The following is a 24,023-nucleotide window of genomic DNA, read 5'->3' on the forward strand; positions in this document are numbered from 1 at the left end:
GCTTCAGCAGCTCACTCCGGACCGCTGCGCTGACTGCTCTCCCCTCACCCTGGTTCATCCAAGTGACGCTCAGTGAGTTCTCCGCTTCCCTGCAGTAAAAACATGCAGGTCATCTCCTCTCTGCAGGCTTCACTTCATAGCCTATAACATCGGTTTCTTTACTTGTCATCCCTCCCAATCCCCCTTGACAGGCATGCGCCATCTCCATCCCGATTGTTGGGTGAAAAAGTGGGCAGTTCAGGGTTTCATATCTGGCGTCACTTTCTCCCAACTCCCTCTTTTCTCCCCGAGCCTCTGAGTGTGCCGGTCCCAGCCACCGTTTACCTGCGCAGAGCATCCAGAGCCGCTTTTCCCGTGACAGGACAGTCGCACTGCAGCACGCTGACAGGCGCTCACGGAAAATACTCTTTACAGCAAAGAAGTGCAACCTGCATCAGCTGAGATGCTGCTGAGAGTCATCCGGTAGGCTTACCGTCTCTGTCTCTTTCTCTCCCTTAAGGTCGATGGGTCAATGATACGCAGTAGATGATGCGATTTGGTCTTTCCAAAGTTCTTTTGAATCTCCTGTGTCAGGTTAAATGGACGTATGATTAAAGACAATTATACTCATTGCCACTTAATTGCGCTGTAGTAATTGAAGTTCCCCGAAAGGTCCTGAAATTAATTGTAAACTGCTGTCCCCCACTGTGTTTAAACCGCGTTTCCGTGTTTTACGCATGCGCACCTATAAAGGTAAAGGAAAGTAAGGATAACGGGCTATTTTAAACGCATTTACTATCAATTTGGACTCATACAAAGCCCCCCTGCCATTCAAAAGCTTTTCCTGGGATTTCACACTCGGTGCTTTTATTTGCCCTGTGGGAACAAAAAGCTGCTTTTTGTTTTAAGTGCTTATTTTAACTCTTCACTCGCTGTGGTCCACCTCAGGTGGAGTTCAGTAATGGACAGGTAGAAAGACAGAGGGCAAATTGAATGATGAAGCAGACTTTTAAGGATTTCTTTCTTCTGTTTAATAGGTTTGTGGCTCTCTGGTCAGATTTGAGCAGATATAGAAAGCAGTGGTGTGGTTATGCTGTAATTTCATGACAGAGTAATCATGTTATCATCTTCCAGTGGGATGCCATCGAATTGCTGGACCACAACCCTCTTCAAATCCTGATTTTATATTGATCTCAGCTGCACAGCTTAAAGTTTAGTGACTGTCTTGCACAGCTGCAATTCTCTCATGTGGACAAACTCTGTCCACAGACAAACACAGGCAAACATACAACAAGAAAAACCCACAAAAGTGGCCTTCCCCTCTCTACATGTTAAATTGGTCAGTACACAAAAAATCACAAAGTCAAAACTAGCCACAGTCACAGCTGGTAAAAATGTGGCTCACAATCTATCTAGAGATCTTACCCAAACTGGAGTGATGAACTCTGCAATAAATATAAGATGAAATGTAAAGCATGGTGGAGAATGGAGGGCCACCTGCTCAAATTTAGAGCCAGATATGTTGTTGATCCTCCACTGCACCAGTAGGTTGTTCAGCTAAAGCTATAGTTACAGAAGTTGTTCTTGTTTTTGTTGTTGTTGTTGAGGATGAGTTGCACTCAGGTGTATAATTAGGTAAATAACAAGCCTTGCTCAGACCTCTGAATCGCTGCTCATGTCAAAATATTCAAAATGAATGAGCAATCCTGGCAATTCAAACTGAATATTAAGCTACTGCATATGACGGAGGACAACACATTTGTGCCCCGTGACACAAATGTTATGCAAAATAACCCCTGTGAGCCAAAAGTGCAGGCTCCAGGGTGCTTGAATAGCTTGGTTGCCATACCCACCTAGTATTCAGACCTTCTTCTTGAGAGGGAAGCCAGTCAAAATAAGATTTATTTAAAGTTGTTCTTCTCTAAAAGGGAAGGAGCTTGTTTCAGAAAGGAGGTAAGCTGAAAGACTTTGCAGTGTTTCTAACTATCACTCATGCAAAGCTACTTTAGTAGAGTCTGTGTATCTGAGTATTTGAGTGCAGATTTGAGCTCAAACTGCAGGTGCCTGACTCCTGGGCATGTTTGCCCTGAACGGAGAAAGTGATGCGTCTCAGAAAGAAGAGCCCACCTGATCCTGAACACAAGCGGAAATTGCCTCCTGTGTATAAAAGGACAGCTGTACAGGCTGAGCTTCATCTGTGGATCCACTGAGTCAAGCCTAGGATCAGGTGTTTGCGCAAAACACACTTTAATTTGTTCCCAGACAAAGTGGGTGGTGAATCAGCTGGTGGGTGGCTCTTCGAAAGTGGTAATCTTGTAGACAGGAGACAGACCACTGATGATGTAGGGAGTTGGAGGTGTGGTGCTGAGTGAATAGCCTCATTTACCAACTCGCTCTGCTGTTAAGTGTACAGTAGCCAGTGTTTATATTCAAAGTCTGGGTTTGATGTTGTTTCTGAACTGAATCACCTCCTTTGACCCTGCCAAGGTCTCCAAATGAAGTAAAGACTGACATTAAGTTTATTTGTTTTGAGCTGGATACCTAATTGTGTAAAAGTTGTTTCTGTCTGGTTTAGGTCAGGCAAATGTCATCAACATAAATGGATTTGTTATTAAGTCTGTGAAGGTTCTCAGTCATCCAGGTCATCGTAGTCAAAGGAGCTTGCAAAGAAAAGCGTCTGGACTTCTTTAAGTTACTTGAAGACGTTTCACCTCTCATCCGAGAAGCTTCTTCAGTTCTAAGGTCAAATGGTGGAGAGTCCCAGATATAAACCTAGTGGGAGTATCCCCCCACAGAGGGACAAAAGGACCCCCTGATGATCCTCTAATCGCCTGAGCCAAGGTGTGAAACTGGGTGTGGGTCCCAATCAGCCAGAGTTTCGGGTGTGTTCATTGTGAAACCTGGCCCCACCTTATCATGCGAATTCCTGAGGTCAGATGGCCCAGGATGTGAGTGGGCGTTAAGGCGTCTGGGAAGGGATCTCAAAACAAATTTGTTATTAAGGCAAATAGCAGCAAGAATGTATACTTGTGGGAGTCAGTTATTCTATCACAACTGTCCAACTGAATATCCAGCTGCTGACCAGAGTTCTGGTGTGTAGGGCCAATAAATAAAATTTATTTAGTTAATATGGTTTAAATTTCTTCCAGGTCAAACATCTTGCTCAATGTTAATTGCATTAGGAAGCAGCTGCTGGATGGAGTATAAACTCTGTGCTTAAATAATTTTTTCATACACTAGAAAAAGAAAAGAAGTTGAAATAAATGAACAGGCTGCTTTATGTTGCATTTAACTTCTGTTTACATGCAGTCTGAAAACTGAAATCTTAAATATTAAAAGAAGGAGAAGAAAGGAAGACAACAAATAGACCATAGTTGCAAAAACTGTGCATTTTTATGGGACCCTGTTCTGTTTTATCCTGGACATATCCCTCCTAAAGCCAGTTCCAGCTCAGCACTCCTCCAAGTTTACAGCACATCAGTCAAACTGACATGTCTGAGCTGGCTAAACTGGGATCAGGAGCCTCTTCCTGGTTTGTGTGCATTGACACTGATGCAGGCTGCAGAGGAATGTCTTTGCAGCACTGACAGGGATGTTTGCATAAAGTTGATGAGGTTTATTTAACCCCAATTTCTTATGTTTTCTTTTCCATAAATGCGTTAGTCTGTAGCTGATTATTCCACAGAAGATTCTGGATTAGTTGTCCTTTTGGATAGAGTGCTGGCTGCAGTTTGTGGGCCGTAGCTGCAGTGGGTGGCATTGATTTCAGCTTGACTTGTCTTCACTGCTAACCTCACTAAAACAAGCAGACCTGCAAAGTGCTTGGCGAAGGCGAGGCCGAAAAATGCGATCTAAAGACGGCACAAAACAACCAGCAGCAACTAGGATTTTCTCTGCTGTCATCAATCTGAAAGCACAAACCGGTATTTAAGCACACTGTCACATTATACCGTTTGAATCAGTGTGCGGGGTCTTAATGTGGCCCTTTCTTTTGTACAAAGCCTGCCCTAGAATGATTCTTAGTGCTTTAAAACTTCCTTCTCCATCAATGAAAGGGGTGAAAGAAAGAAAAGAGAAAAAGCAAGCAAGTGTGCCAGTGCCCTGTCCTTTAATTTTCCCTGAAGCCCTTTGTAAGGGACTTGGTATGAAGTGAAAGCACAGTGTGCAGCTGTCCTCTTGGCCCGCTCCTCGCTTTTTTTGTGAAACGTCTTCTCAAGAATACTAATGGTGATACCAGCACCATGGAGTCCACCCAGCTGGCAAGAAAACAGACAACAGTTATTCTACCATCAAAGAAGGCCATTTAATGTGACACAAGTTACTGAGCTGTGTGTGGCGACTCCTTACCAGGGATCTGCTTGATATACAGGAGGTCAATTCTTGTAGTGCCGTACCTTGCAGAAGACAACTAGAGGCTCTGAGGCTCATATTGAGAAAGTTTATGGAAAAAACTAAGTGATGTGATAACATATATTGCTGTTTAAACCATCATCTTTAACGCTCTTTGCAAATTACAGCTTTATTGGATTGGTGGTATCAGCAAAGCACTAATCAGTGCAAAAGCTCCACCTTCCTTAGCTGTTAATTACTGAGATTGTGATCTCAGTCATTACAAGAACAGTAAAAAATTAAGATTATCAGTGGTGTGATTGTTGCTACTGCTGGACTCGATGTGTTGGATTGTCTGCGCTGGGTTGGGGTTTAAAATTTGGCATTGTAAAAACACACTGGTCTTCCACTAAGAAACAGAGATCCTGTTAGGCACCGGATAGTCATGCTGATTAGAGAGCGAGAGGGAGAGAGGAAATTTAAATCCACCAATCAAATGTCCACCAGCTGTCAGTTGCTTCCACCTGTGTCGCTCAAGCCCGGTTAGTTACCATGGTCATGGCATTCTGTGTAACTCAGAGTATCCAACCGTCCAAATCTCTCAAACGAGCTTCGCTCACCTCTTGTGAAACCGCTTATATCCTCTACACAGGTTTAAAAAGCATAAGGATCCCAAGACATTGCTCCACAGTATCTGTAATTTTTTTTTTAATGTTTCTGATGTTAAAATTGTGGTCGCAGGGGTGAGATAGAAATAGAGATCACTTTCATTTTTCTCCAGAAACCCTCGATCACTCAGATGCCTTGAGATCTAAAAGTGCAAGTCTGTTGACTTGGAGGAGCAGAGCATTTGAAAAAAGACTAATTTTCCTATGAGTCAGTGATAAAATGACATGTGTGGCATGAAAATTGTGGCCTCTGCCACAATTTTAAGTTTCTGCTTCTCCCACTATGTCAGTTAATCACTCGGTATACCGTAAATACTAAACTTTCTTTTGAAAGAAAACACAAGCAGGCGTCACAGGTTTTTTCCAGTGCTTGAACTGTGTTTCTAGGTTTTTTTTGTACAACAATATACAGTCAGATTGCTTGCTTTGCAATGGTCCCACCAGTTATTACCACCAGCCTCACATTGTACACATCCTCGTGATGGTGCCAAAACAGTTCTGACCCATTTGGGCACAGAAGGAGACCAGGGAATCCTCTGGGTCCTGTGGTTTGTGGGCTGGGTCTTAATGTGATCAGGATTATTTAGGCGGCTATCGTTGATGCTCAGTCTAGTTATGCTGTTGCAGAGAGCATTGTTCTGTTGGGGGAGAGTGCTGCCATCGTGGTGTGCTGTTCGTTTAGGCTAAGCAGAACATTGCAGTATAATGAGATTATTAATGGTATTTACTCCAACTTCAAGTGTTGTGGCTGAAGTTAATACTATAAAGACTTGTACTGTACAGTGTAAAATTTCTGTTTTATAATAAAATAAATTTCTTATCCGACAACTTTAGGGAGCAAGATTAAAGGTCTAACCTTGCACTATCAGTGTTACTGGTGAAGTGTGAGGTTGGTTGAATATGACACTGACAGGAATACTGATGAAACACTTTGACGAATGTTGAAAGTGTCCAGTATTTAATTGTTTTTCAATGACAGCCCAATCAGGAGGTTGTGTGAGGTCGCTGTGGATGTCTTGCCACGGCTGCTGGGTTAATAACAGGGCCAGGCTGGTGATGGAGAACTGGCAGGATGCCGCTGGGCTGAAACGCCGTGTCATTAGCTCCCGGAGGTGATGAATGACTTGTGGTCAGGAACCTCTGCTTCCAGCTTCCTTTCGAAAACCAGAGAAGTTAGTCTTTTATACTGTATGGCTGAGCTTTTTTTGGGACACGTGTGTTTTACTCAGAGCTTCTGCTCCAAAGTTACAACTTAAAACAAAAGGTCTTTCTCACAAAATTTTATAGTTATTGTATTTTTTTAATGTTTAAACTCTGTTGCCAGTTTTCTAGTGTGCTCAGGTAAAACTAATCCTGACTTATAGGAAAAAGGCCTGCTGTAAATTGTAGTTTTATGAGAACCATAATGCTCAGTGTTTGTTGAAGCAGTTTCACTGATGTGTTGAGGCCAAGTTTATGGTAAATTTAAAAGCTCTGGTATTATACTGAGACGTGTTTCTGACATTTTATGGGATAGAAATTACATTTGTGCAGCTAATAAAACATTATTACAGCTCCTTTATGTCAGCGGGATAACACCAAATCTGTTCAATATAATGTGGATAGTTATTTCAGTCTTTCAACTGATATCCTGAAAACTGAAACTGAATCCCTCAGTTTTCTTATGTGTCTCGGACATTTGTTCCTTCTTATAGGTTAGATAAGATAAGATGAACCGACACAACATATGACCTCCGATGTCAGAAATCATTGTACTTATTAAAAATCCATTTTTATTTAATTCCATTTCATATTTGTGAAATTGGAAGAAAAATATCTGCTTTTCTTCTTCATTTTATTTATTTTTTAATATTTTACTGTGTTTGCCTTTTTAATCTCCACAGACATGTGCAGATACTTCCACTTCTTTATGCAGTCTGCCATCTCACACTGGCCTTTCCCACCCAAACTCTACGGTACACATACGGTACGGTGTCTACATTTCCCCTGATCACTTTTTGATTCCATAAACAGAGACTACAAAAGTGCATTGAGAAGTGGGAGCATGATTCACTTTTCTTTTCTTTTTATTAATTTTTTTCCAGATGAGGTGGAGCAGCTCCGCGTGAGCATCCCCCACTCAGGACCAGTTGTTGCTCCACTGAGCAGCTCCATTTCCATCCCTTGTGTGGTGTCTCTGTCCCCCATCTCCAACTCCACCTCCGCGACGCCTGTTGTACCGAGGGTCAAGTGGTCAGTCATATCAGGGGGGGTTGAAACGCAGATCTTAGTGGTACGGGGTCACAAGGTGAAGGTCAATGAAGCGTACCGAGACCGAGCGGCGTTGCTCAACTACACCTCCTTCCCTGATGATGCGTCACTTTGGTTGGGAGATCTGCGCTCCAGCGACTCGGCTCACTACCGCTGCGAGGTGCAGCAGGGCCTGGAGGACGCCAGTGACCTCGTGGAGCTCAAGGTCAAAGGTAACGCGATGAAAGACACGGCTCATTAGTAAAGTTTGGGGGAGATTACACAGAATTATTAGAGACTGTGTTTTTTAACTGCAATTCTCAGAAAAAGAAAAAAAACCCCACAAGAAGCATACTGACTCTGCTAAAACTCCTGTGTTTTGAAATCATATCGCAGTTTGATTATTGGTTCCACATAGTAGAATCCACTGAAAACTGCCTGAACCCAAAGATATTTAAAGCTCCAATCCTCTGTGTAATGATAATTAACGAGTTGTTTCTAGGTGTGTAGCTCAGTTTCCAGCTCAGTTTCTTTCCATTTAGTAAGATGTCTTTGTTCCAGGAGCTTTTCCAAATTATTGACTTAAAACAGTTGAAACAGGTAATGCAGTTAATGTATTTGTAGGTATGTTATTATGTGCATGCTGTGTGTGTTTTTAGGTGTTGTGTTCCACTACAGAGATGCTTTGGGTCGGTATGCCTTCACCTTCCATCAGGCCCAGAGGGCTTGTGAGGCCATCGGGGCACGAATCGCCACCGCCGACCAGCTGCTTGCATCTTATTATGACGGATATGAGCAGTGTGACGCGGGCTGGCTCGCAGACCAGTCTGTCAGGTATTTCATCACCTGTGTGCCCTCTGTATCATGCTCACAGTACAACTTATTAAAAAGACAGAGATAGATAAAACATATCTTACAGGCTCATGCAGCTGATATAGATGTTTTTGTTGTTTTACTCAACTTCTTGATATAAGTTTGTAATCACTGACGTCTTCATCGGTCAGACAGTGTTTCAGAGGTTGCTTACTTACAAAGTATAGCGGTAACGTTCTCCACCTGCCCCTTAGGTGTGCTTCACATCTCAATACAAACAAAATTATCTTACTATGGTAGCAACGTTATAAAACAATGTCATATTATACTTACCTAACATAAGAAACCACTCACCAACCTCTAAACTGACCCATTTATGCACCTATAACAACTTCATTAGCAACACACTGTCCACCCTCTTTAACTGTATAGTGCAAGATTAATTTCTGTTAAAAATACACCCATACAGTAAAAGAGGCTCATGACAATAAAATCTAATTTATATGAATGACACCATCTAACAATGATGTAAAAAAACATTTTATATAGTAGAACAGCACCTGAGTATTGCAGGGGACCCACAAAACTAGATTACTGTATTTAGAGACTATATCAAAAATGCAATGTCAGTTAAATAACTGTATAAATGTACTTAAGGCAATGAGATTTGAAACTATGTGTCAAACCCACAAGATCAAAATGGCATGCCATTATATGCATGTTGTCGATATACATAGGTAAATTATAATGCATGTAAATATACAATCATAGTGAAAGTGGAGTTATGAAATCCTGTATTACCTACCATCCATCCATCCATCCATCAGCATAAACAAAGGAAACAATAAAGTAGCATGGGCATGTAGGCCTTTTAGTATGATAAAAAAACCAAACACCCAGACTCTTAAATAACATTATAGTTTTTGTATATAGTTATTGTTATATGTAAATACATTATATTTGTGTTGCTCTATAAGTATCCATGTGTGAACTGGTTATTGAGTGACCACAGAGTAAACGTGTCATAACATTACCAGCTGGTAATGTTGCAGATTTACCAAGCTATCGCCAAATGCAGCATTGATGTTATGTCACATGTTTGTGGAGTCTTAAGTGAGGATGATGGTTGTTTTGCTGCTTTGCTGCAGATATCCAATCCAAGTGCCTCGTGAAGGCTGCTATGGAGACATGGATGGGCAACCAGGAGTGAGAAACTATGGGACAATGGATCCAGATGATCTGTTCGATGTTTATTGTTATGTAGACGAAATTAATGGTAGGAATTTAACAGTTTAATAACTTCTATATGTAAATAGTAGGATTTGGGTTTTTTGTTTTTTTGCCAGTAGGCTTAATGCAATAATGATACATCTGGCCTAATTTGTAAGTAAGTCAAATTATACATTTTACATTTGGAAAATGGCATTAGGGATCTGTGATGGACAATAAGTATTACAATGATTTTATTTAGTTCAAACATATAATTATATGTTTTTACTTTCTGTAGTGAAATGTCATGCGTCACATCAGATAAAAACATGCCACTTACTATATACAAATATCCATTATAAATTAAGACTGGCACATAATTGCAGTCGTGCCAGCATTTTACTCACTTGTATCCAGAAAAAGTAAAAGACTGAACAAATTTTCTGTCTGTAGGGGAGGTTTTCCATGACTTCATCCCACAGCAATTAACATTTAATGAAGCGCAGTCGTACTGCAGAGCTGCAGGGGCAGAGCTGGCTACAACAGCACAGCTTTACTTGGCTTGGAGTGAAGGACTGGACCATTGCAGCCCTGGCTGGCTGTCTGATGGCAGCGTGCGGTATCCCATCATAACCCCAAGGGAACGCTGTGGGGGTACTCTGCCTGGCGTCAAAACTCTCTACCAATTCAGCAACCAGACTGGCTTCCCAGAGCCATCCAGCCTTCATGATGTTTACTGTTTCAAAGGTGATAATGTTGTGCCTTTAAATGCAAACTGTTGATTGTTAATTGTTTGACAAAAACTCTAAAGTGGACCTTTTATGATTTTCCCTTTTTTGGCTCGTATTTACTCAGTTTCTCCCTGGGATTGATACAGTTTCTCTAATTTGATCTGATTTAACAAGGCCACAGTTTGATATAATAAAATCCTGCTTAAGATTGCAATAAATACCTGGCTTCAAAAAGGTCTGGTCTGTAATCTACAGTGGCTTGCAAAAGTATTCAGCCCCCTTGAACTTTCCCACATTTTGTCACATTACAGCCACAAACATGAATCAATTTTATTTGAATTCCACGTGAAAGACCAACACAAAGTGTTGTACATGTGAGAAGTGGAACAAAAATCATACATGAGTCCAAACATTTTTTACAAATAAATAACTGAAAAGTGGCGAGTGTGTAATTATTCAGCTCCCTGAGTCAATACTTTGTAGAACCACCTTTGGTGCAATTACAGCTGCCAGTCTTTTAGGGTATGTCTCTACCAGCTTTGCACATCTAGAGACTGAAATCCTTGCCCATTCTTCTTTCCAAAACAGCTCCAGCTCAGTCAGATTAGATGGACAGCGTTTGTGAACAGCAGTTTTCAGATCTTGCCACAGATTCTCGATTGGATTTAGATATGAACTTTGACTGGGCCATTCTAACACATGGATATGTTTTGTGTTAAACCATTCCATTGTTGCCCTGGCTTTATGTTTAGGGTCGTTGTCCTGCTGGAAGGAGAACCTCCGCCCCAGTCTCAAGTCTTTTGCAGACTCCAAGAGGTTTTCTTCCAAGATTGCCCTGTATTTGGTTCCATCCATCTTCCCATCAACTTCCCTGTCCCTGCTGAAGAGAAGCACCCCCAGAGCATGATGCTGCCACCACCATATTTGACAGTGGGGATGGTGTGTTCAGAGTGATGTGCAGTGTTAGTTTTCCACCACACATAGCGTTTTGCATTTTGGCCAAAAAGTTCCATTTTGGTCTCATCTGACCAGAGCACCTTCTTCCACATGTTTGCTGTGTCCCCCACATGGCTTGTGGCAAACGGGACTTCTTATGGTTTTCTGTTAACAATGGCTTTCTTCTTGCCACTCTTCCATAAAGGCCAACTTTGTGCAGTGCACGACTAATAGTTGTCCTATGGACAGATTCCCCCACCTGAGCTGTAGATCTCTGCAGCTCGTCCAGAGTCACCATGGGCCTCTTGGCTGCATTTCTGATCAGCGCTCTCCTTGTTCAGCCTGTGAGTTTAGGTGGACGGCCTTGTCTTGGTAGGTTTACAGTTGTGCCATACTCCTTCCATTTCTGAATGATGGCTTGAACAGTGCTCCGTGGGATGTTCAAGGCTTGGGAAATTTTTTGTAGCCTAGGCCTGCTTTAAATTTCTCAATAACTTTATTCCTGACCTGTCTGGTGTGTTCTTTGGACTTCATGGTGTTGTTGCTCCCAATATTCTCTTAGACAACCTCTGAGGCCGTCACAGAGCAGCTACATTTGTACTGACATTAGATTACACACAGGTGCACTTTATTTAGTCATTAGCACTCATCAGGCAATGTCTATGGGCAACTGACTGCACTCAGACCAAAGGGGGCTGAATAATTACGCACACCCCACTTTGCAGTTATTTATTTGTAAAAAATGTTTGGAATCATGTATGATTTTCGTTCCACTTCTCACGTGTACACCACTTTGTATCGGTCTTTCACGTGGAATTCCAATAAAATTGATTCATGTTTGTGGCTATAATATGACAAAATGTGGGAAAGTTCAAGAGGGCCGAATACTTTTGCAAGCCACTGTATATGATGGCATCTGTATATGAAGGTAACCTGGTAATCTCAAACACAGCTTGAAACTTGGCTTGAAGGGAGATGGGCCCAAACATATTGATTTAGACAGAGAATGAACTGAGAGTTCATATCAAAGCCCATCATCAGATAAATAAGCATTATTTTGACTGTTATGACTCTAAAAGCTACTCTAGAGGGGAATAAAAATATGATGTTGGAACAATATGTAGTGCATATTTAACAAGAAAGAAAGCATAACTAGATTAGTTTGTTCCATATTTCACATGTTACATTTAATTGTTTGTCTGCTATCTGCAGAAAACAGAAATGCTTCCACTGACTCTCCGATGGACTATGTGGGCACAGAACCTGAAGACATTGAACGCAATGTTGTTATTCTTACGGAAAAAGATCAAGAAATTCAGTTGAACCAACTAGCAGAACAGGTGGAGCGAGAGGCCCAGAGCATGCTTGAATCATTTGCTGTCACTGTAACTACAGAAAGCCCGGTTGATACACACCCAATGCTGATATCAGACACAACAGAGTCTCCCCTCCACACAACGCCTACACTGCACGAGCCGCTCGACCAAACTTTATCTCCCACAGAAATGAGCTACGATTCCCAGCATCCTACAGCACTGATGAGCAGCACTATCACAGAAACCTACAATTCAGCAGAGAACACATCATTTCTGCCCACTGATTACAATGAAACATATTCCAGCCAGAACTCGAGTCTCACCTTTCAGCAGTCTGAAAGACCCACATTTGAGCCTGAGATGCAGAACCAGACAGAGCCAGACACAAACACTGACGTAAACACAGAGCCATCTGGAACTCTGAATGAGACCAAAGAAGTACAACAGACCACCCTGTCTTTTAACAAATCAGAACCCAACTACAGTGAGACCAACAGCAACCATACTAAAGAGGACAGTTTATTGGAGGCTACTACTTTAACCCTTAACCCCATGGTTGAAGTGGAGCTGGAGGAGACCCGTGTAGACCCTGAGCAGATGTTTCCCCCAACTGAGGCCTCAAAAGAAGAAGAAGAAGAGGCAACACTTCTTACACAATTATCCCAAACTACTGAATCTACTCCGGAGGTGCAAACCTCAGTGTGGGCTCCTTTGGATGGTTCTGGAGATATTTCTGAGGGTATGTGCATGTCCCACAAAAGTTCAAACATTATTATCTTAGATAAATTACTTTCTTGTCAAGAGTTAGGCTAGCATGAGATATCCATGTCACATTTTATGTTTTTTATTATAATAGAAGAACTAAAAGGGTTATATTCTGGACTACCTTCTGGCTAAGAGCTGTAACGTCCTAGAGTTTGGTCACCTATGTGAAGAGGGCAGATTTTGTTACCTTCTGAAAAGCTAGCTGTTTCCCTGTTTCTAATCTTTTTGCTAAGGTCAGAGATTGACAGTAGACTTATTGTTTCTTCTAATTTTTCTCATCCAAGCAATTAAATATACTTCTCAAAAACAATATGTAATCCCATAATGTTCTATGCTCTTTTCCAGAAAGCAAACTCGATATGAGTCCAGCCAGTTTCATCTCCACATCAGATTCCTCAACTTCTGGCTTCACCACTCACCCGTCTCCCATTGCTTCTGCCAGCAGCACCCATGCTGAACCTCAGACAGTGGTTCCACATTTGACAGCCTCATCTCAGTCACCCCTTTCTGACAAACTGGGCTTGGATATTCTTTCTACAGCCTCACAGCTGTGGGAGTCCTCCATCTCTAAACAGGAGGGAAGTGCAAGCTTAGAAATTGAAGACACACTCAGTTTGGAAAATGAGGATAAAATGCTGCCCACATCAAAATCTGAAGACCTGCAAGTGTCTGGAGCAAGTTCAGTTACCACTCGCTCTCCAGACATCTCAAACACTTCTCACTCATCCACCAGTTCGCCCACAGCACTATATCTAACATCAGGCTACAGAATGTATTTGGATACTGTGACCGATACTTATGAAGAAGCAAGTGGTCATGTACCTGATACACTTAGGACCACCCTTCAAGAAGACATTAAATTTGCTCCAACCTTTGACGGTGAAGTGTCTTTAACTCTTGAAGAGGAAGCCAACATTTCCGTTTCTCTGGAAAAAGAAATAAAAATTTCCCCAACCCTTGCTCTTCAAAAAGAAGCAAATGTTTCTTTAAATTTTGAAGAAGAGAACATTGTTTCTCCAACGCTTGAGTTTGAAGAAAATGTTTCCTCAGCCCATGAAAGTAATGCTGTCCCAACTGCTGTTTTTAAAGAAGAAGAAGCTAATATTACGCCTACCTTTGAGTATGAAGAAAAGATAAATGCTTCTTTAGCCCTTAAAGAGGAAGCTGATGTTCTCCCAACTACTGTCCTTGAAAAAGAACCTAATCTTTCCTCAAACATTAGCTTGCAAGAAAAGGCTAACGCTTCCTCAGCTCTTGAAAAAGAAGCCAATGTTTCTCCTACCTTTGAGTATGAAGAAAAAGCTAACACCTCTTCAACCCTTGAAGAAGAAGCTAATGTTGCTCCTACCTTTGAGTATGAAGAAAAGGCTAACACGTCCTCAGCTCGAATCTTTGAACAAGCTAATGTTGCTCCTTCCTTTGAGTACGAAGAAAAGGCTAACACGTCCTCAGCTCGAGTCTTTGAACAAGCTAATGTTGCTCCTTCCTTTGAGTATGAAGAAAAGGCTAACACTTCTTCAACCCATGTCTATGAACAAGCTAATGTTAGCACAGCTCTTTTTACTGAGAAAGAAGCTGATGTTTCCTCAGCCCTAGAAGAGGATAGTGATTTTTCCCAAACTGTTGTGCTTGATGAAGACGAAGCCAATGTTATCCCAATCCGTGTCTTTGAAGAAGAGGCTACTGTTGCCCCGACCCTCGAGGATGAAACTAATGTTTCCCCGACATCTCAAGAGAAAACCGATGCCTCTGAGGACTTCGCCATCTTTCCTTCCAGTTCTCAAACATCCAAGTGGGATCTGTTGACCAGCACAACTCAACCCCAAGAATCTCGCAATGAGTACAGCCAAAAAACCTCCACAGCAGCTTTAAGTTCTTCTCGAGGTACAAAGCCCACAGAGACTACCACTGTCGCCACCACAACCACAACCGCAGCTACCACCACCACCACCACACACCGGTCCAGACACACCTGGAGCCCAACCACCACCACCCCCAAAATTTTGATACCACCAGTGGGTCACGCTCTGGAAGATGTTGACATTACTTTCACCCAGCCGCCAACTCTGCTTATCATGCCCAATGAGAGGGCAGCCGTAGGCGGTACTGGGAAATCTTCAGGTAATGTTAATGCCACTCTCATCAGTCTAACCGTCCTCTTCCTGCTCGACACAGTGATGCACTAAAACTCCTCGTCTGTCCTCTGCCCAACCTGCCTCTGCTCCATTTTCTGTAAAACACCCGTCCTGCTTTTCAAATGACTTCCCACGTTTTTTTCACCTGTTGTCTCAGCAAGCCCACTCACCCTTCTGACTCTTCCCACTTCCCCTTAAACACTCCTTACTCCTCTCCTTGTGACTCCCCCGCTCTACCCTCCAAGATTCTCACACTGGGACAGCTCCCATTTGACATTTGTCCACAGTCCAGTCTTGTTATGCATGATGTTTTTTCCTCATCCAAAGAATGACTTCTGTGAAGTACTGTATTTACTAGTGTTTTTGAATGACGGGTTTCTTCTCCAGTGAGGACCTGCCAGAGTGATGGTTATAGCTAAATTCATCAGATTTTATTTGTAAATCATCCATCTCTGCACCAAACAGGTGCAAAAGATATTCTAAAATCATTTTCTTCTTGCTATCTTTCAATTTTCATAGTATCTTTTCCATTAATTGGGAAGCAACATAATAAGGGACTTAATCGTTCTCTGGAAAGTAACAATTACTTTGAATGTAACAGCACTGACCAGTGAAGCTGCAGTAATGCTTTATATTTAAGTCTTAACTGATTTTCTTTCTTCCTTTTCATTGCTGTTTTAGTCACTGTGGTACAAAAAGCACAGATTATTATGTTTACAAGCACAAAACTTTTTCATTGTAGATTGCACGAGTGTTTGCATTTAGCAACATGTTCACGTGTCCTTTTGTCATTAATGTTTCATACTCGACTTAAAAATTGTTGTTTAATCACAGTTGTTCTAGATTTGTATTGTGTTTTTAGGTCTAATAATGATAAAGGCAACAAATCTTTATTGGTTTCTTGTCTTACCACAAGTTGATAAATGCATTACTTTATATTCCTTCCCTTTGGTACATTCATTTTTTCGACTTCATGTGGCAGCTGTGGATATTGATCCATTGTATGGAAGCTTATTTTTTCCACAAAACAAACAAACAAACATAAAACACAGTTGTCATGGTTAATTTTGACTCTCATCTTTTAAATTAAATATTTTTAATTTTAATTCTCTTATTTAAAACTGCACTTTATTTTTCCATTGGAGCACTTGGCTTCCATATAATCGGGTTTATTGAATCTTCAAAAGAAGCAGCTGCCATTGTGGACTCAACTTCAAGAAATATGGGAAATTTAGGATGGAAACTTATTTAAGAGAAAAGCTGCTTTTAAGCTCTTAACATCCACCAGGTCACTAACAAACCATTTAAGGCTTGACTTGCATTTCATCAAGCACAGTTTCAGAAACTGGAAAAAGTCGACCTCAGAGTTCTTCTATTAAGATTTCCATGTGGGTATGTCAATAAAGGCCACTGACAACCTGGTGTATGTTAATATTGTAAGTCAAACACTATTCAGAATAATTCAGCTTTTGAAAAAAAAATTAAGATATCGTGTGGATCTTGAGAAACAAAATATTTATACTGAAAATCTTTACTGAATGTAGAATTCGAGGTAAAAAAAATTGAGAACAGTAGATTCGAAATCACAGCAAAAAAAACGTTAAAAAAAAAATCAAAATCACAGTCGGATCCAACTTGTCTCATGATGTAGCAGTAATGTTTATTGCCCCATGTGCACTCCTGACAATGTGACAATGTCTGGGCATGCTCCTGACTCGATGGCAGGTGGTGTTGAGGGGGATCTACTCCCAGACCTGAATCTCAGAGGCTCTCAATAAGATTCAGGTCTGGGGAATGTGTGGGTAAATCAATGGCATCAACGCATTGGTTCCCCAATAACTGCCTATACACACCGGCCACCCACCCTCAAACCAGAATGCGTAATGTTTGTCACAGCTTTTCCAGACTCTTTCGCATCTGTCACAGAAGCTCAGTGTGAACCTGCTCTTATTTGTGAGGTGAAAACGGCTCCAGTGGTGGACCTGCCAGCACTGGTGTTCTCTGGCGAATGTCAATTGAGTTGTACGATGCTGAGCTGTGAGCACAAGTCCCAGTAAAAGATGCTGTACTGTCACGCCACCCTCATGGAGTCTGGATCTGATGGTTTGGTCAGAAACACGCACATAAGTAACCTGCAGGAGGTTAAGGTTTTTGATAGTGCTTCTCCTGTTCCTCCATCCACATTGGAGCAGAAATGATTTTGCTGTTAGCTTAATGCCCATCTACAGCCGTGTCCAGCTCTCCTCACCGAAAAACGTGTGTACTGGTATCTCCTCCACACTCAATAGTCACAATAGTCTGTGGCCGCCATATGCTAAACCTTATTACTTTCATTTGGACCCAAGCAGGCTTTACTTGCTGTTGTTTTAACCTCCTGAACTCTTTCATGGCATGCATTTTTAATTTCTCTTTGCTGTTTGGGCTGATTGGGACCTGATGAATATAAAAAAAACAAAGAATTACCAGATTTTTTTTTTTTACTTGATTTTTGTTTCTGAGAAAAATGAGATCCACATATGAGGACATTCATTTTAAATCTCGATAGCACAGTGGCTGTATAATGTCCTCGTAAGTGGATATTAGGCCCTTGTAGAGCAAAATTTTGTATTTTGGTTTAGACAGCCCAAAATGTGATGTCCACATACAACACATGTGGATGCCAGGTCCTAGGAGGTTAAGTAAAGTTTACATATTTTAAGTAAGTAAGTAAGCTTTTCATGGTTTTACTCCACAAATGGACTCATAAAGATGAAAAATATGGAAAACATGTGCATTCTCCAAGCTGCACTTCTATTACAAGATAATTTTCAAGCATCCAAACTGTTTGCCTTCCCCCAAAACCTCAGTATTACATAGATTAGTGCATGCAGAAGCCTTTCCTATTTCTCATACATAATTTCAGCTTCAGCGCCATAATTAAGCCTTTTTTGGGGTGAATAATGATCTTTATACAATGGACTCTTCATGGTGATAAAATACTGCAGTCGGCAGCCTAAAGAGGAAAGGAGGCAGAGAAACACAATGAGAAAGTCATCAGTCATTCAGTAATTGAAATTACTAACCTTGCATTGTCGTCTGCAGACAAGTTATTGTTGTGTTGTTTGACAAAAGGGAAGGAAATCGGCTCACAGATGAAGCCATGAATCTAAACTCTGTTTCTGTTGAAAAGCAAACAAAAACAAGTCTCAGATGCGAACACCGTCACAGTATAAAGTTTCATTTTTTGATAGGTAAGACTTGAAAGGCACCTCAGTGGTTTTCCATCCACCATCTGTGTATTCTTCATCAAAACTGAATGATGGTTTAACTTTGAGTGCACGTGAATCTCATTTGATTCGTGTAAAGCAGTTATTACCTTTCATACACACGATCTGAGCAATGAAAGAGATTTCTGAAGAGAGCAATATGTGAGTGTGGGGATAATGACAGGCAGCACATAGTTCTTGTTTACAGGGTGTCAAAGGAAGCAAACAAACCGAATCCACTTGTAAAAAGGTTTAATTCCAGCTTGAACACTCATGGTTTCATTTTTCCTTTGTTTTACACATTTAGAGAAGCAAAATGAAGCTTCCGAAGTGTTTTTCTCTTTAGATATCATCTGATTGTGATAAATATAACAAGATGCCTGTAGACATTTCCCAACCCCCCTGCAGACCCAGAACTAGATAAGCAGTTAGGAAAATGGATAAATATACATTACACACGAAGTATTCACAGTGCTTCACTTGTTCCACGTTTTGTCCTGTTACAGCATTATTCCAAAACTCACTAAATTCGTTTCTGACATTGAAATTCTACATACAATACCCCATAATGACAAAGTGAAAAAAGTTTGCTTGAAATTTTTGCAAACTTATTAAAAATAAAAAAACAAAAATATAACATGTACATAAGTACTCACAGCCTTTGCTTACGACTTTTTTGAAGAACCTTTAGTAGCACTTAAAGCCTCTTTTTGACTATGATGCTACAAACTTGGCACACCTGTTTTTGGGCAGTTTTTTCTTTGCAGAACTTCTGGAGCTCCATCGGCTTGGATGGGGAGCATCGGTCCGCAGTCATTTTCAGATCTTGGGTTGAAGACTGGGCTCTGGCTGAACTAATTAAGAACATTCACAGAGTGGTCCCGAAGGCACTCCTTTGTTTCTTGAGTTAGTGCCGAGGGTATTTGTCCTGATAGAAGATGTCCAAGGTCCACAGTACTCTGGAGCAGGTTATCAACAAGGATGTCTCTGTACATTGCAGCATCCCTATTTCCCTTGACCCTGACTACTCTCCCAGTTCCTGCTGCTGAAAAACATCCCAGCATGATGCTGCCACCACCATGCTTCACTCTAGGGATGTTATTGTCCATGTGATGAATTCTGTTTGGTTTCTTCCAGACATGACACTTCATGTTCAGGTTAAAAAGTTTAATCTTTGTTTCATCAGACCAGAGGAGTTTATTTCACGTGGTCTCAGAGTTTTTCAGGTGCCTTTTAGCAAACTCCAAGTACCCCCTCATGTGCCTCCTACTGAGCAGTGGTTTCAGTCTGGCCTCTCTACCATACAGGCCTGACTGGTGGAGTGCTGCACAAATGGTTGTCCTCACAGGGTAATGCTGTTACTCTGTCAAAGTGAACAGAGTGGATTCTTGGTTACCTCAATGATTAAGGCCTGTCTACCCCAATCGCTCAGATTGGCCAGGAGGCTAATTCTGAGTCCTGGTGGTTCCAAATTTCTCCCATTTATGGTTGATGGAGGCCACTGTGCTCATAGATACAATCCTGTCTTGGCGATCTACAGACAGTTCTTTGGACTTCATGGCTTGGTTTGTGCTCTGGCATGCGCTGTTAGCTAAGAGACCTTATAAAGACAGTTGTGTCTTTATAAATTGTTTCCAGTCAACTTAATGCACCACAAGTGGACTCCAACTAAGTTGTAAAAATGTCTGACTTTGATGAACAGTGGAAACAGTATGTAACGTAGCTAAATTTTCAGTGTCAATGCAAAGGCTGTGAATACTTTTATGTTTTTTGCAGACATGTGATGCAAACAGGGAATTTGCAGAGTGCCTTCTGGTGGACAAACTATGCAATGTCAACACTCAGCACGGCTGAAGGGTGTTTCTTTAGTTTTTTCATCTTTTTAAAATTTTCACTTATAAATGTACACAATTCAACATTTTAATGAAAAGCAGCAGCAGGTCAGAAGGTGGTCAGTTGAATATTACTGTCCAATGACTTTAAAAAGGGCATGTTAGTGGGTTTTTCTCATCTCATTATCTCATCTTTTGATTAAAATGGTAAACAAAGAAAACAAAAGAGTTCATTGTACCACTGGCACACCAGCAAATCAGTGCATACCGCTTAATAAAATGACCAGTGGGCCCTTTTTTCAATTGTTAGAACCACAGGGCTCCATATTATAGGACACCCCCCCCCCCCCCCCCCCTTAATACATCCATGTCTAGATTCCCTCTTCCACAAGATTTTTGAGAGCGTTTATTACTAATGAAGAAATGAAGAAGAAAGAGAAGGAAGCATCGCACACATGCCAGAAGAAGATCTGACGATTTTTCCCTCTCAGGCCACGCCGTAAAGTTTCTCCTCTGCTGCCATCTGTTGGCTAACATCGACCCTGATCCCCTTTAGTTTCTAAATTGTTCCTGCTACATTTACTTACAGCTGTTTACCTAATGTCAGCATACGTGCTTCAACTGCCTTCTAATTAACACAGGCACCAATTAGACTTACACATAAATGAAGGCTGTCTTCCTGTACATGTGTAATTATTCAGTTACATAACAAATGAGTCTTTGACCAGTGGTTTCAGGTGCACAGTAATTTAAAGTTGCCCTCTGTTGTGTTTCAGATGCCTGTTTGCTCAACCCCTGTCTTAACGGAGGCACCTGCACGGACAGAGGTGGTCACATTAAATGCCTCTGTTTGCCGACGTATGAAGGAAACTTCTGTCAGGCCGGTGAGCTCGCTTCTGCTCTTTAATGGCTGTTACATGAGATGGGAATCAGCCAGAAGTTTCCAAACAAAAATAAGCCAAGCAGTAATTTTCTTACAATGCAGCCTGAAGTGAAAATTATATAATTATTCAGTATAAAAGCCTGCGGATACATCTGAAGACTCTTGTTGGTTTGGCTGTCCTGTTCTCTTCTCTGTGATGTTTTCAGACCGGGAGCGATGTGAACCGGGCTGGGATAAATTTCACGGTTTCTGCTATCGACACTTCAGCCAGCGTCTGAGCTGGGAGGCTGCAGAGCAGCATTGCCGCATGATGGGAGCTCACCTGGTGTCCATAATAACCCCTGAAGAACAGGCTTACATCAACAGTAGGTTTCCTTAACACATTTGGGAACGAGAAAACAATGTGGCTTTCATTTCTTTCCTCATAAATTCAATCCCACGTCTTGGTCAACAGACAACTACAAGGAATACCAGTGGACCGGTCTGAATGACAAGACCATTGAGGATGATTTCCACTGGTCTGATGGGAACCCACTGGTGAGGAGGTTTTATTATGTGTGCAAAAAAACAAAACAAAACTGCAGAGTACAAAAAAACTAAAACTAAAAACTAAAATATATTGTTTCTTTGTGTTTGCTTCGTGATTAATTTTAGTTGCCTTGTAGTCTATTTAAGTTACTTGGAAGTTTTGATGTCAGATTGCATGCTATCCAGCACCTGTGCTTAGTTACAGGTCACATCTGAGGGTGACGGGGAATGAAACACTGATGCATTTGCTAGGCAGGCACTGAGATGTGACCGTAAAATTGAACCTAAAAAGGCAATTATGTCAAGTGGTAGCACAAACAACAAGGGAAAAAAAAAGACACAGTGAAAACAGTGAGGAATCCAGCGACTCCTTGTGAATAAGGGAGCATCTGAAAGTAGCACATCTGTAGGTTATTATTTATGATGGCCAGGATGATCATGAATGAAAATCTATTATCATAACGAGTTTTGCTGTTTATGTTTTTCTTTTTGAAACCTCTTATGTAAGACACAAACCAAGCAGGATGCAGGAAGGCACCAGACTATTAAATATTAACTACCTCAAAGAAGAAGAGGAGAATGAAAACATTATGTATATTATGCTTTTTCAACTATTTCTGTTGTGATTATTGTTTCTTTGTATACACATAAAAATAACATACATAACACATACCTCACAGCTTTATGAGAATTGGTACAGGGGTCAGCCAGACAGCTACTTTCTCTCCGGAGAGGACTGTGTGGTGATGGTGTGGCACGATAACGGGCGCTGGAGCGATGTGCCCTGCAACTATCACCTTTCATACACCTGCAAGAAAGGCACCTGTGAGTAACACTAATGGGACATCATTAAGAGCACTTCATTACTCATTAACTCCCTCGTGAGCTTGATGCTTCGAGCTGTTTTCTACTTATTCTGGCCCAGAGAAGGCACTTAAGCATCTAAGTCCTCCCACAGCCTCCTGTGGACCACCACCAAGGGTCAGAAATGCCTCCATATATGGAAAAGCTCGACAGACTTACGAGACCAACGCCGTGGTGCGCTATCGATGCGCAGAGGGCTTCCAGCAGAGGTTTAACCCCCTGATCAGGTGTCTGTCTGGAGGGTTCTGGGAGAGGCCGCAGATCCTCTGCTTGACTGGTGAGATAAGAGAAAAATCAAGAAAAGACATGAAACATACATTTAATATTCAATCGTCTTTTAATAGCTGATATGAAGTGATTAATAAATGTTAAATTAGAAGAAAAAAAGAGCAAATTCAGTGTTAACCACTGTGATTTTTTTCTAATTTAGAGGACGGGGGCCTGCCATCAACGACCGACAACGATTTTGCTGCAGCTGAAGATGATTTTGAGGCCACTAAAGCGACGCTGCAGTACTGGGACATCAGGTTCTAAAAGTCAGCCGTGCTCTTCTTGTCTTGCTTTCTCAAACTTTGTTACTGTAACGTGACAGGGTGTAAAGAATCAGGTGCTTTTTACCAATGAATCAATCAAAACAGGATAAAAAAAAACCCCACAGACGCACAAAAAGACACAAAGCAAAACTTCCCACCAGCCAATGAGAACAAGACTGAGTGCACAGGCAGGGAGATGAAACGCCCTATTTCTTGTCCTTTGTAATATTTTCTACCGTGTTTGGATAAGTATGCTTTAAATGGTTAGCAAAGAAAATAAATAAATTCTCCCAGTGATTCCCTGTTAAATCCCTTTGACTGAAAAGAAATAAATGTGTGAACTGTTTGTTACCAGGTCAGCTCTAAATCTATTTTTTCTCATTGTTATATCAAGAACCTTTTTAACAAAATGGTGCTAAAGTCTTTGAGACATTTGTAAAGTATCCAGTAGAAATGTTTTGCTGTTCTTTGTGTCGTCTTCCTTCTTTGTCAAAGATTCCTAAAACTCCAAAGTGAACCTTCAACAAACACTCAATAAATACTGTACATAGATTCCTTTTCAAATGATGTCCGCATTTTCCAGAGAGAAACTTTTCGTGTCCGGCAGACGCAGTTTTGTTCGTCAGCTTTATGTTGTAATAAAGTTTTGTAGAACAGAGCAAAGAATAAAGCTTTCTCCTATTTCACCTTCAGTGCTGTGTGTAGACTTCATGTCATGTATTGTATTTTCTGCCAGTGTGTTACCTGAAACTACAGTCGTGAGAAAGGAAAAGTACACCTCTGTCAGTTCTGAGATTGTCCGCATCAGGACATTAAAAAAATCATCTGGTCCTTAGCAGGTCTTAAATTGATTTAACCTCAGATGAACATCGTCACATGACATATTACAGTGTGTCAGTATTTATTTAAAAACTAAGCCAGAATGCAGAAGTAGTCTGTGAACATTGCAACACCTTAAATCTTTTCTTTTCAATCATTCTGTTGGAGATTTGTTTCTGTGCTCGAGGTCACTGTCCTGCTGCATGACC

At 41.2% G+C, this 24,023-nt stretch overlaps 1 protein-coding gene across 1 annotated transcript; it reads left to right on the forward strand.

Moving 5' to 3' along the window:
* The first annotated feature begins 277 nt into the window (after window positions 1-277).
* Window positions 278-23,687, forward strand: LOC146363008 (brevican core protein-like). Its single transcript, XM_084919089.1, has 14 exons — window positions 278-462; window positions 6,860-6,942; window positions 7,061-7,438; window positions 7,865-8,039; window positions 9,167-9,294; window positions 9,681-9,974; window positions 12,107-12,949; window positions 13,321-15,096; window positions 20,964-21,071; window positions 21,277-21,435; window positions 21,525-21,607; window positions 22,279-22,423; window positions 22,557-22,739; window positions 22,893-23,687. Exons 1-14 carry the CDS (start codon window positions 443-445, stop codon window positions 22,994-22,996), a joined length of 4,479 nt encoding a protein of 1,492 aa, XP_084775215.1. The 5' UTR covers window positions 278-442; the 3' UTR covers window positions 22,997-23,687.
* Window positions 23,688-24,023: the final 336 nt, after the last annotated feature.

The sequence above is a fragment of the Perissodus microlepis genome, chromosome 22, assembly GCF_051167445.1.
Source record: "Perissodus microlepis isolate ML-2025 ecotype Zambia chromosome 22, ASM5116744v1, whole genome shotgun sequence".
NCBI classification, from domain to species: domain Eukaryota; kingdom Metazoa; phylum Chordata; class Actinopteri; order Cichliformes; family Cichlidae; genus Perissodus; species Perissodus microlepis.